The sequence below is a fragment of the Penaeus vannamei genome, chromosome 18 (genome assembly GCF_042767895.1).
Source record: "Penaeus vannamei isolate JL-2024 chromosome 18, ASM4276789v1, whole genome shotgun sequence".
Taxonomy (NCBI): Eukaryota; Metazoa; Arthropoda; class Malacostraca; order Decapoda; family Penaeidae; genus Penaeus; species Penaeus vannamei.
The window spans coordinates 8,424,432-8,436,931 of NC_091566.1; the positions used below are offsets into that span (position 1 = coordinate 8,424,432).

Sequence of the window (12,500 nt, forward strand, 5' to 3'; positions counted from 1 at the left end):
TTCCTAACTTTGCTGAGCTTTGCTGCAGGACTCCTGCTCAGTCAACTTTTTTCCCTAATGCATGTAGTTTTTTTTCCTTTCTTTTTGATGGGGTCCACAGATTTTTCTTTTCTTATTGCGGTGGTTATGTAAATATATGCCTCATTGGATATATTGTTACTAGAACATGAGAAAAGTTCATTATTATTTGCCAAAAAGCAGGTGTGATCTATATGGCTTTGCTTCATTTTGTAAGGGCAACTTATTTATATGAGTAACAAGTCATAAGTAATATGATTAACCCATTTACGACGGATGTCACACGCTGGATTGAAGCTTGCGCTCCAGTTCCGTCGCAGGCCATGACTGGTGCATGGGCAAATTCTGGGCCAGCCTCGCACGCCAATTTTGAAGTCGCTCAGAAACCATTATTTTCAGCTTCAAAATATACCTATGCTAGTGGGTTAGAATTTCAGAATTTGTATGGGTCCAGTATTTATATACTATAATCAGTCCATAGTTCTTGGATATTTATTGATACCAGGTTCTCCATCATCTTGTTTTCTCTCTTCCTCATCCCCACTCTCTTTTCCTGTCCCCCCCCCCCCCTCTCTGTCTCCCTTTCTTACTTTCGATTTGATATATAGTGTATTATCTATGGGTAATGTTTGATCATAATTATTGTATACAGACTATTAGCTCATGAGGATACAAGTTAAAGACATTCATTTGGCCTTTTAATGTCTAAAGACATTTATGTTCATTATCTTAAATTTCAGACCCTGATGAGTTTCAGGAACCTACTGGGAAACCCAGGAGTGGGGCCACGAGACATGTGGATGCAATTAAGAAGGAAAAACCACTTCAGGGTACAGCAAATGCTAGTTTTTGTTGTTGTTTTTATGATAATGGTTCTTCATCTTATTATTATCATTATTATTATGATTAGCATTGTTATTTTTATTATTATTATTATTATTATTATTATTATGATAATTATTATAATCATAAATGTCATTATTATTATGATCTTAGTTTCAAATAAATGTGGTTATTGACAATAATTCTTGGAGATTTTGAGTTTTATCTGCACATCATAGTTGAGTATTATTTGTAGAGTAAATTGGGCTTCTGTATAGGTTACTGATTTACAAAACTAAAGGCAGCAGTTACACTGTTTGCATCTTATCATTTATTTTTCATTTTAGGTACTGATATTTATGTTATAGAGTTTTGAAGCTAAGTTTTGATATTAAGACTTCTTTTGAATATTTGCCTTTCTATTTCACATTCCAAACTGTACAAGGATAAAAGAATTTATCAATACATCTTGAATGTGTCAAGGCAGTAGGTGTAACCTGCAGTCCCCCTCCCCCCTTGCCTTTCCTATCCTTTTAGGAACAATAACTTTATATATTACTTTATACCTCTTTTTGTAGATTACCACCAAATGCATGCTGGAAAGAAGTTGTTTTTGACCTCTGATGGCAAGAGGAAACTACACATCTTTTGCTATAACGGGGAGTCAAAAGTGCTCATTACAGTCTTCAAAACAGTTGAGGTAAGGCTTTATGTATGATATTAGAAAGGTGTGTACCAGTTTTAAGAAGATTAGACATGTTTACAGATATTAATTTTATATAGCTTGGGTATAGATTATATTGATAAACCCAATGCCTCCGGGAGGATTTTGTGAACATTTGGCCTCCATTCCGGGGAGTATGTGCAGCTTACCTCCTGGACCTATTTTAAACTTGGCTGGTGTGTCACATAATCTGCGTTGCACTCGCCTTGCCACACCAACAAAGCAATGTCACTCGTAAGTAAAGCATGATTTTTTGAATATTCAGAGATACAGGATATTAATTTAAGTTGCTAGATCAAACCTATAGTAGCTTGATTATGTAAATTTAGAGTCCATTTCAATAAATCATATGTAATACACTCTTACAAGATAGGAGATTGTATGCAGTTATATACAAGTCTTCTACTCCCAAAACTTCAGTACTTGTGTGTCATACTTCAAAACAGTCACAGTGGCAGAGCACCGTATGATAGTGTGAGTAGTTGACATGAGGAGACTGATCATGTTAACAAGAGTGAAAGTAGCTAACAGGTTCACCACAGTAGCAAGGGAGTGCTTCCAGGAATAGCAAGCAAATGACCTATGTACTAAATATCACCCATTTTGTACAAAACAATACTCCAGGGGCCGGATTCACTAACATTCGATCGTAACACAAACAACCAGCAGTCATTTACCATTGCATTTACCAGTGATGGCAAAGTGGGGTTCACGAACAAATGGTAATCTGGATATGCTGAGTTACAATTGTAAATTGACTCATTCTAATGATAGCCAACAGAGGGCTATAGTAAAGCAATTCCTTCTGCCAATCACGTTACATGTAAACAGAACTAGACACAGCTAAAACACTATTTAAGCACATGTAGAAAAAAATGAATATATTTATTTGATAATATCCATCATGTGGGATATATATTTACTGTATAGATAGGAACCAATACAAAAACTTTTATTAATAAATTATTAATAAATAATATTATTAATATATTATTATTAATATTAGTCCAAACAGTTTATTTATTTGTTTATTTATTTTTCATCATTGTTAAACAAAGAACCGGACCAAAATTTTTAGTAACCACTAACTGTCGTCAAGGGAAATATTTCAAGTTTATTGTTGCCAATGCACTTTGGACTTTATTGTCAAAATTCCAACAGATACATAAATTGCTATACTGGTTTACCGTTGGTATTGGCAGTTTATACATCGGCAAGGTAGTTTTTTTCTCTATCATTTGTAATAATTATGTCAGAGAAGAATTCTTTAAGAGTTCACTTATCTATCGATTCCATGCATTCTAGTATAATATAGGCCTATAGTTTTACGAGAATTTGTGTGGATTTTATTCTTGCTAGTTACATGTGAAATATGCATTTCTTCACTATGTCGGTATTGCGATATGTGTTTGCTATCATATTAGTTACATCAGGTGTAAAAACAAACCTAAAACTTTGCTTAGATATTGATTTTTTGACGAGATAACACGTGATGACATGGTCTTCCCAGAAGTTACCAGTGCTCTGACCATTGGTAATATTTACCATGGTAACTTTGATGGCAATTTGTTAGTGAATACCACCGCTGTCTGGTTACCATGGTAACTATAGTTACCACTGATTTTACCATCGTAAGTGTGTTAGTGAATCCGGGCCCAGGGTGTGTGATGTATGTGTATGAGGGTGCCTTACAGAGAACAACATAAAATGTAAAACATGCATCATGGTAACATGATGTGAATGACCCATCCTCCATAGCCACCAGTAAGTCAGCCATGAGAGTAATAGTTTTTTACCCAGAGGCACGACCAAGAGAGCCATGACGTGAACTACATTTCATCCGGAGGCATTGGATTAAGAGTAATACCCTTTTTAAGTTTACCTGTATTACTTGTATGTATCCATATTATTTTGTTGATCAAAACATGTAAACATTATAGCCATAAAAATTAGTGTCACAGCCTGTAGCTGAGGTCATATGCCTAGGTGCCACTAGACTCACTATTATTAAACCTATTGTTAAAGTAAACTGGACTCACAGAGTCTGTCTGAATTTATATAGACCAGTATTGACTATGACTTTCCTATTTAAAATGATTGAGAAGGAGATTTTACATCAGTTTTGATCTCTCCTACAAATGGTGAGTGCCATACTAGATAGTCTGTTTAGAGGTGACTCTGTTCATCTTGGACTGCATTATGTGCTGTGGTAAATGATTTATGGGTATTGGTAGATAACGGGAAATGTAGTATCAATATTTTAGATCAGAGTGCTATATGTGATACTATAATGCATAGCTTACTTTTTATGACTTAAAGGCTGTTAGTGTAGAGGGGAAGGCACTAGCTTATCTGGAATGTTGTTTGGAAAGTAGAACATATTGTGTAACAGTACAAGTGCAGGGTGTGTATTTTGTCCCATTCTCTTCTCTATCCAAAGATTTGGATTATCACATGTGCTTGAAAAGCAGGGTGTTCAATTTAAATCATTTACTGATGATACTCAATAAGTGGTCACTGAGTGGAAGGAACACCTGATCTTAAAAAAAATGGATAGATATAAAGCAGTTGAAAATTAGATACAGGTAAGACTGAGTGCTTGACTGTAGGAAGGAAGACTTATCTTAGAATATTGGATGTTTCAAGTTTAAGAGTTTATGGTTGCATAATAGATGTGGAGAATCATTTGAAGTATTTAGGTGTGTTATTGGATTACAATCATTATTTTAATGCTCAGATTAATCATATGGGCAAAGTCACTGATTGTCATTTGAGGAATGTTGCATTTGTCAGAGAATGTGCTTCCTCACAACTGTCATCAGTAAGCTGGATTACTGCGGCTCTCTCCACTTTGATTTGCTGTTGTATGAGGAAGGATTAATAGGTTACATACTTGCCGGTTGGTGGCGTGTGTACATAGAAAATATATTGTAGGGGTAACTTAAATATATTGTTAGAAATACCCTAATACAATGTAGAAAACTTATAGGAACTGTATTATTAATTCATATACATAACATTTGCCAAACTATAAGTTGAGGAAGTTGCTAAATATAATGGATAGAGCAGCAAGATAAATCAAAGGGCCACCTCTTTAATTTGCATTGGTTACTTGTTAAGGAAGGAATTGTCTATATGATTTGCTTTCTAACCTTCCAAACTCTGAAACATAAGCTTAGACATTGTGCTGAACACCACAGGCTGGATGAGCTAAGAAGTAACTTGATTTTGGGTTTAGGGCATTTGAAAAATGCACATAGTGTTTGAGAGCAGGAAAAGGAAATCATGGAGAGAATTTCAATATATGATGCATCTTCAGTATTTCAATAGTGATTGGAATGAAGTATCTTCTTTTAAACAGTTGTTAAAACTGAATATTTACTCTTCTGCTTTTGTAAGTAGAGCTTATGCACCAACTGCATACATGTGTTAAATAGTGTTTTGTTGCCAGGAAGTGTCTGCCAAGAGAGGAAAGTAAGCTTTACTTGGGGATTATGGAGGTGTTTAGGGTAGTGCAAAGTTTTGTACATGGCTAGATCTTATAACTAGCAGGTCTTCAGAGATTTTTTATGTATCATTTCCATAAAATAATGAATAAAAGAAAAATAACAGTGACATTTACATGTTGTAGTCATTGTATTCTTTACTAGAAGTTAAGATACATTTGTAAGGTACCCTTCTCTCGTATCTCTTTTTTAAATTACAACCAACTTATTACTGGTCTTGTAAATTTCTCATTGTATATTTCAATACATACAAGCAGAACTTGTGTAAAGGTAGATAAGGCATGCTTGTGTATAATTATATATTCACTGAATAACTTCCTTACACATTTCCCCCCATAGCTTCACCTGGACATTGAGGACGACAATTTCCATCACTATGAGGGTCAGAATTCATCAGTCGTAAAACAGCAGCACCAAGATGCATCCTGGCTTGCTTTTTATCCATGGCGGGTTAGGACATTTAAGCTAGATCTGTACAAGCAATCTTGCATAGGGATTGACAGCAAGAATGGATTCAAGGTTGAACTGCGTGTACGATGTAAGTAAACATTTTCTTTTCTTTCATATTCATATGAACATGCTGATATAACATCTCCATGTTCATTTTTTATTTGAACACCTTTTCACATTGCATAAGCAAAATGCAAACAGAACCAACTATAAAAATATATATATATATATATATATATATATATATATATATATATATATATATATATATATATGTATGTATGTATGTATGTATGTATGTATGTATGCAAAGAAACAAATATGTCATATAGTATTATGATCTCTTACAATCATATGGAAGCACACAACAAAAGCCATTTTATATTATATGGGAACAATGAAGATATATTTTTAAACAACTTTTATTTCAGCCCCTCACTTTGAGGACAAAATAAATGATATAGTAAACAGGTATTGATAAATTAATGGCAGCAACAGAAAATGCAGACAGCACCACAAAGATTAAAATAACGTCTACAAATGGCAAACTAATTAGATAGATTATGTAAGCTAAGATATCTAATCATATCAAGTATGTAAATATCAATCGTTTTCTCTCATTTTTAAATTTCATTGTAGGGAGAGGAGGGGGTAAAGAATAAGAGAAAAAATAATAAACCTCCAAAATATAGCTATGCAAATTAAACATGTTTAAACATATCAGTGATTGGAATGTGTTATTTACCCCATGAATTTACAAAAATGGATTATGTGAAAAATCAGACCCTATATCTTGAGCAACATATTCATAGCCTGTGAAGCTACTTTAAATGTCGATGAATTTTCCGTGAATGATGTGTCCGGGCTTCATGCAGTGCTTCTTCTAGTACCGCCGTCATGTGTGAAAGATTATTAGGGTCTGTCTGCAGGAGCAGTTTGCCAGGCTGGTCTTGCAGTGAACCATCTTCTGTTGAAATGAAGAAATTATTTGGTGTTACATAAAATTTGGAAGCAAAATTGTTCTTTTTGTAAGACAAGATGTGTAAAGATAACAGTCAAGACTAGATGAATTGAAACAATTAATATCACAAAGGTAATTTAAGAAATATATTAAATTTGATGACTTTATATTCTGAGAAATCACAATATTTAATCATTTTAACGTTTTATCTACATTATCAATTTATTAGATAATGTATTATTTTCTTTCATATGGATCAATATAGTGATTTAATGCTACCTTCAGTTAAGCTCTTTTTTCACCAATTAAACTTCATAATCACTGTTGTCATTGTCATCATTTTCCTGTTTCTTGAATTAAAATAAGTGGTGAAAGTGGAGAATGATTATGCATATTTTTGGATCAATATTAGACCTAAGTACTTTTTACTATTATAAACATTGCAAGGCTACCTTTACTCTTATGAGAGTCTAAGGAGAGCTGCATGGTGATGAGAGGCTCTGCAATATGGTTGAGTGTTCTTGATCCAACAAGAATGTCAAATCTCCATTCTAAGTTGCAATACTCGGGGACCTGGAAAAGCAAATCTATTTATATATTCTGCAAGCATGCTAACTACTACTTTTTTGTATTAAAAAAAAAAAATAATTGTTTGAACATGTACTACATATTTGCTATTAATAAACAATATATGCCATTCATATAGCAAACACATGAGCTTATATAACTTATCAAGAATGATGCAATACTAACTTGCACACCCATCCTCTTTAAATACATCTTTAATTCTGGTTCATTTTGAGTAAAAGTCTCAGTCAGGACCTGTGCAGCATCTTCTGAGAAACCCAAGGATAAAAGTAGTTGGTTAAATTCATCCTTGGATGCTGTTGCCTGCGTGCAGTGTGATAAAAGGTACACCAAGGCCCTTATTGCTTCCTCAATCTGAAATGAGAAATCAAAGTTTCCTGTAACTGGTAATTTTTTGGAATACATCCGCCTAACTGGTCGCGAAGATTTCAATATCATTGGATTCCTCTCACTGTCTACAATGCAAATATGTAGGTTTTATTGCGCAGAAGCCAATATGGTGACTGATTCTTTGCGTATCATTTGCATTATACCCCACAATTTCCCTGGTACCATTCATGTCTTCCCCTGCTTTTGGGGTTAAGAAAGGGAGTTTCTGTGCAATAATTTCTATATATTTGGAAACTAGATAATGAGAGAAATCCAACAATATCGAAATCATCGCGATCCATTTGGTGAACGTATTCCATAAAATTACTCTGTAATTATTTAAAATATATATTCCAAACAAATATTAGATAAATCTAGATAAAGAGCAACCTAATCCTATTGAGATTGTGACCAGAAAACGTGAGACATTGGTATAGATTTCAGCAGCTGATTATTAATAAATTACGTGTGCTATGTATTCAACACTAAACGTATGTGCCAACTAAAGCAATTCAAGTTAAAAAGGCTCTAAATCAAATTTACATCACATTGTCCAGTATAATCATATTACCTCGTTGGGTTGCACTTTCAGCTTGTTGGCAGCGGAATTAAAAACTCGCGGATTTACTCCTTGTTTCAAAAACTGAATTGCTAGTCGGCAAAATTCTCCGACAACGGGAGCCTCTTGAGGTATCAGCAGCGACAAGTGAGCTTTGTGGTCCTCAGATATTGTTAACGGCATAATTATATATTTGGCGTCGGGACAGATTTAACTTGGAATAGGAACTTTGCGGCGAATACTCCCCCTCGAATCAGCTGATCTTTGTTTACGTTTTGCGGGACGGACTACGAACGCAAACTATTTGTGCGTATTCGAGAACGGGGCATATTTCGATATGGAATGAAATATTTGATTTTTATATGTATAAGCATACAAAAACATATTCATATGCATACACATATACACATACAAACATAAATACACCACGCACACACGTGTGTGTGTGTATGTATGTATGTATGCCGGGCTGCAGAGTATTTTTCTTGCGCGGGGAATATTGCATTTTTTCATACGCGGAAAGCATCGTATTGTCTACATTTGCGAGGACGGATCTGTAGACGGATGATGAAACAAGCGTACGGAAGATTATTTAAAATTGACCAAAGCGTGCGCGGAAAGTTACCTGAGAACTACATTTGCGCGGACAGAATTTGACCAAATAATTTTTGCGCGGGGAATGCAGACTAAACTACAGTATTGATGTATGTATGCATATACATATACATTTATAAGTATATATGTATATAAATGTATGCATATCTATATCTATCTATCTATCTATATCTATCTATCTATCTATCTATCTATCTATATATATATATATATATATATATATGTGTGTGTGTGTGTGTGTGTGTGTGTGTGTGTGTGTGTGTGTGTGTGTGTGTGCATACACACACATATACAATATATATACATATATATATATATATATATATATATATATATATATATATATATATATATATATGTACACATACATACATACATACATACATATATATTTTACATATGTATACATAAACATATATAGAGGTAGATAGATATATAGATAGACACACACACACACACACACACACACACACACACACACACACACACACACACACACACACACACACACACACACACACACACACACACACACACACACATATATATATATATATATATATATATATATATATATATATATATATATATATATATGTATGTATACATATACATATACATATACATATACATATACATATACATACATACATACATACATATGTATATGCAGGTATATTTACACACATACTCACCTCCACACACAAACACACACATACACACAAACAAACACACACACACACACACACACACACACACACACACACACACACACACACACACACACACACACACACACACACACACACACACACACACACACACACACACACACACACACACACACACACACAATTCTCCTTCTCTCTCTCACCTTCTTTTCCTTTTTCCCACCTCCCTCTCTCTTTCTCTCATTATCTCTTTTTCCTCTTTTGTGCTTTCGCTTTTTCATTATTTTCATCGACTGCTGCTCTGCGTATTCCAGGGGTGGACTTCTGGCGCGTCACAATGCTACTGAGTGCCGTGGTGCTGTTCTTCATGGCCAGACACCTTGCAAAGAACGTGTTTTTCCACTACACAACAGGCATCACATTTGGGGTCTTTGGGTCCCTTCTGATTTTGGTCTACATTCTGGCAAGGCTCATCCCAAAGGTGAGTCCGTCTATTCATTTGGGCGCCGCTAATGACTTTAGCTGTTGACGCACCAGATGATTTTGAGTAATCAATCAATCTGTTGATGTGGAGGATCGTCATGGTGATAGAAAATGTGGAGGAAAAATACAGTAATGGTTCTGATTTGTGGGTGGTATGGGTTACACTTTTGTTTCTGCTCTGCTTAGGATCATGGTAATAAATTTAATTGATATGACAGTTACTTGATAATGATGCTTTCTATGAATATCATTTACTATTACTTTTATTACAGTATTACTTTATATGTGTCTTTTTGTTTTATAATACAGAAATATAAGAATTATATTAATGTTTCAGAAATCAGGTGCTGTAACAGTAATGGTTGGTGGATGGGGTCTAGCTGTTTACCTGATCCAGTACTTGTGGCAGAACATGGTAACAGTTATCAAGGAGAATCATGCAATTGCTGTAGGTGAGTGCAGGATAATGTAAAAGATAAGAAATATATGTAGTATCCTATCTGGTATGTGTAGTAGAGGAAGAATTCATCAAACATTTTCAATGTAAGTGCCCCTAACTGAGGCTGTTATTCATTCAAAATGTTATTTTTTCAGGTTATGTTGTAGTAGCTGGACTGATAAGCTTTGCAATTGTTTATCGATATGGACCACTGACAGACCAAAGATCTATCAACTTGGTGCAATGGGCTATGCAGATGGTTGCCATTATTGTGGTATTCTTGAGCAGCCAGTATCGTGAGGCAACACTAGGACTGGTGATCGTCATGCTTTCGTACCACAATGTGCCTGACAAGTGGAAAGCAAAAGCTCTCACTTACTGGTAAATCTGTTTCTATTATTGTTTTTGCATATTAATATGTCTGCCAAAGTGATGAATTGAAAGTGTTTTTTTAAGCTGCTGTATGAGAGTAGACAAAATATTTACAATAACAAAAGTTATCATATATTAATGAAACTGGACATTTTTCTTCGTTTCTTTTTACAGTGCCAGTTTTGTTGTGAAAGTGTATTCTAATGAGTATTACTATCTTGCTATTTGCATCCATAGGAGGCGTCGGTTTCCTCCGAAAGTGAGACCTCTGACAGAGGAAGAGTACATTCAGCAAGCAAATGTTGAGACTCGTAAAGCCCTTGAGGAACTGAGGAGCTTCTGTCGTTCTCCGGACTGCGATGCGTGGAAAACTGTCTCAAGACTAAAGAGTCCTCAGAGGTTAGAGCTTTAGAGCATTGCTTACTTTATTCCGTATGTTTTTCTTGGTTTCCCGTAGTTTCAAGACAGTAATGCTAATTGTGTGTTCTTGTAAAGCCTCCACTGAAGAACAAAAGGTAAGTTTTGTCACTTTTAGATTCAACAGATGTGGGAGTGGGGTGGTCAAGTTGCCTTTCTATGGAAAATATAAATATTTTGGAAACATATAGGGACACTAAATTTGGCTGTAACAAGAATAAATAGAAGAAAACATAGTTGAAAGCTTTTTATTGAGGTTTATGCCAGGTTGGAAACTTAAGCCATCTATTTAAACGGGAATACCCATCGTATTGCCAAAATGATATATTAGATACGGCTTTATTAACTACATTATTCTCTTTGAGGCTAGGATGGCATATGTACATTCTATGTGCTGATCTCACTTGCTTAGCATATTTTGTGAATTTTTGGAAAGAAAACTTTTTATTATAATTACTGTTGGTTTACTCAATAACATTATTAGATTATCAGTGCTAATAGAAATTATAAGATTAATATTGATAGCAATATTCTACCATATAATAACTTTTTTCCCAAAAATTCAAGGCATCATATAAACTCCATGGTGACAAAGTATGTGTAGAGCCATCCATATGAAAGAAAAAATAGATAAAGCGAAACTTCAGTATATATCATGGTCAAATGAGTTAAAGGCTTATTACAGTTCATTAACTAAAAGCCATTTCTGTAGTTCAGTTGATTGCACTATCTCATTTGCTAATAATTATCCAGTTATAACTGCTACAGATGTAAGGCAAGAGAGACTAAGCTTATGATGTGAACATTTTCTTTGCGCTTTAGTTTTTATAATTGGTGATTGCAGTACTTTGTTTAGAATACCACATGTTTAGATCAACACATTATTTGTGTTATGGGGAAAAGCAACGTAGAAATCTTGTATGTGATTAATTTTTTCTTTCTAGGTCAGTGGTTTCCAAACTTTTTTCATAATTTCCCCTCCTCCTTTTAATGAGTGAGTGTTTGTTTGTTTGTTTGTGTACTTGCAACATTTCAACTTTGGAAGACTGATTATGACCCCTTAGTATATAGGTCTAGTTCATGCTCCCCAAAAAGGGTGTGCCACCCAATTTAGCAACCATAGTTCTAGGTGATAATGTTACAGCCATGGTATGTTCAGGTATTGTCAGCTTTTACAAAAGTGTTGACAAAATGTGTTCATGTGAAAATCAAATGAATAAGTATGTAGGATGTACATTAAGCATGTACAACTTAACATTGACTTATAATGACCATTACTAGTGTAGGTTGATAAATAAATGGGGAAAGACTAGCTCTTATGCACTGAGATGTGATGACATGTGATTGCTTATATACACATTACTATACATCATTAATTTCATATCTGTTGTTATTAGGGAGAAAAACAGTTATATTTAGATATTGTTAATGAAATAAGGGTTCTCAATAACACACTTTTGGAGAGAGGCTTGTTGGAGTAATTTTACTCTGTATCCACAGATTTGT

At 34.5% G+C, this 12,500-nt stretch overlaps 2 protein-coding genes across 3 annotated transcripts in view; one reads left to right on the forward strand and one right to left on the reverse strand.

The window, feature by feature from the left end:
- Nemp (Nuclear envelope integral membrane protein) overlaps window positions 1–12,500 on the forward strand; it is an 18,829-nt gene that overhangs the window by 718 nt on the left and 5,611 nt on the right. The window contains exons 2-9 of one of the 2 annotated variants that reach the window (XM_070132831.1): window positions 759–848; window positions 1,419–1,540; window positions 5,410–5,608; window positions 9,598–9,764; window positions 10,104–10,218; window positions 10,361–10,586; window positions 10,815–10,976; window positions 12,495–12,500. The exon at window positions 12,495–12,500 is cut by the window's right edge and continues 63 nt beyond it. In XM_070132831.1, the coding sequence (XP_069988932.1) occupies window positions 759–848; window positions 1,419–1,540; window positions 5,410–5,608; window positions 9,598–9,764; window positions 10,104–10,218; window positions 10,361–10,586; window positions 10,815–10,976; window positions 12,495–12,500 (1,087 nt within the window). The remainder of the gene's footprint in view (window positions 1–758; window positions 849–1,418; window positions 1,541–5,409; window positions 5,609–9,597; window positions 9,765–10,103; window positions 10,219–10,360; window positions 10,587–10,814; window positions 10,977–12,494) is intronic. The other variant, XM_070132832.1, reaches the window with a different exon arrangement.
- On the reverse strand, window positions 5,929–8,281 carry LOC113826279 (COMM domain-containing protein 2). Its single transcript, XM_027379149.2, has 4 exons — window positions 8,010–8,281; window positions 7,235–7,423; window positions 6,934–7,054; window positions 5,929–6,487 (listed from the first exon to the last, which is right to left on the reverse strand). The coding sequence occupies exons 1-4, from the start codon at window positions 8,178–8,180 to the stop codon at window positions 6,342–6,344; spliced, it is 627 nt and encodes a 208-aa protein (XP_027234950.1). The 5' UTR covers window positions 8,181–8,281; the 3' UTR covers window positions 5,929–6,341.

Coding starts and splice junctions, on each gene's coding strand:
- LOC113826279 (XM_027379149.2), bottom strand. CDS start 8,180: ATGCCGTTAACAATATCTGAGGACCACAAAGCTCACTTGTCGCTGCTG. Junction 7,424..8,009: donor TGAAAGTGCAACCCAACGAG/GTAATATGATTA, acceptor TTCTCATTTCAG/ATTGAGGAAGCAATAAGGGC. Junction 7,055..7,234: donor TAAAGAGGATGGGTGTGCAA/GTTAGTATTGCA, acceptor TTGCTTTTCCAG/GTCCCCGAGTATTGCAACTT.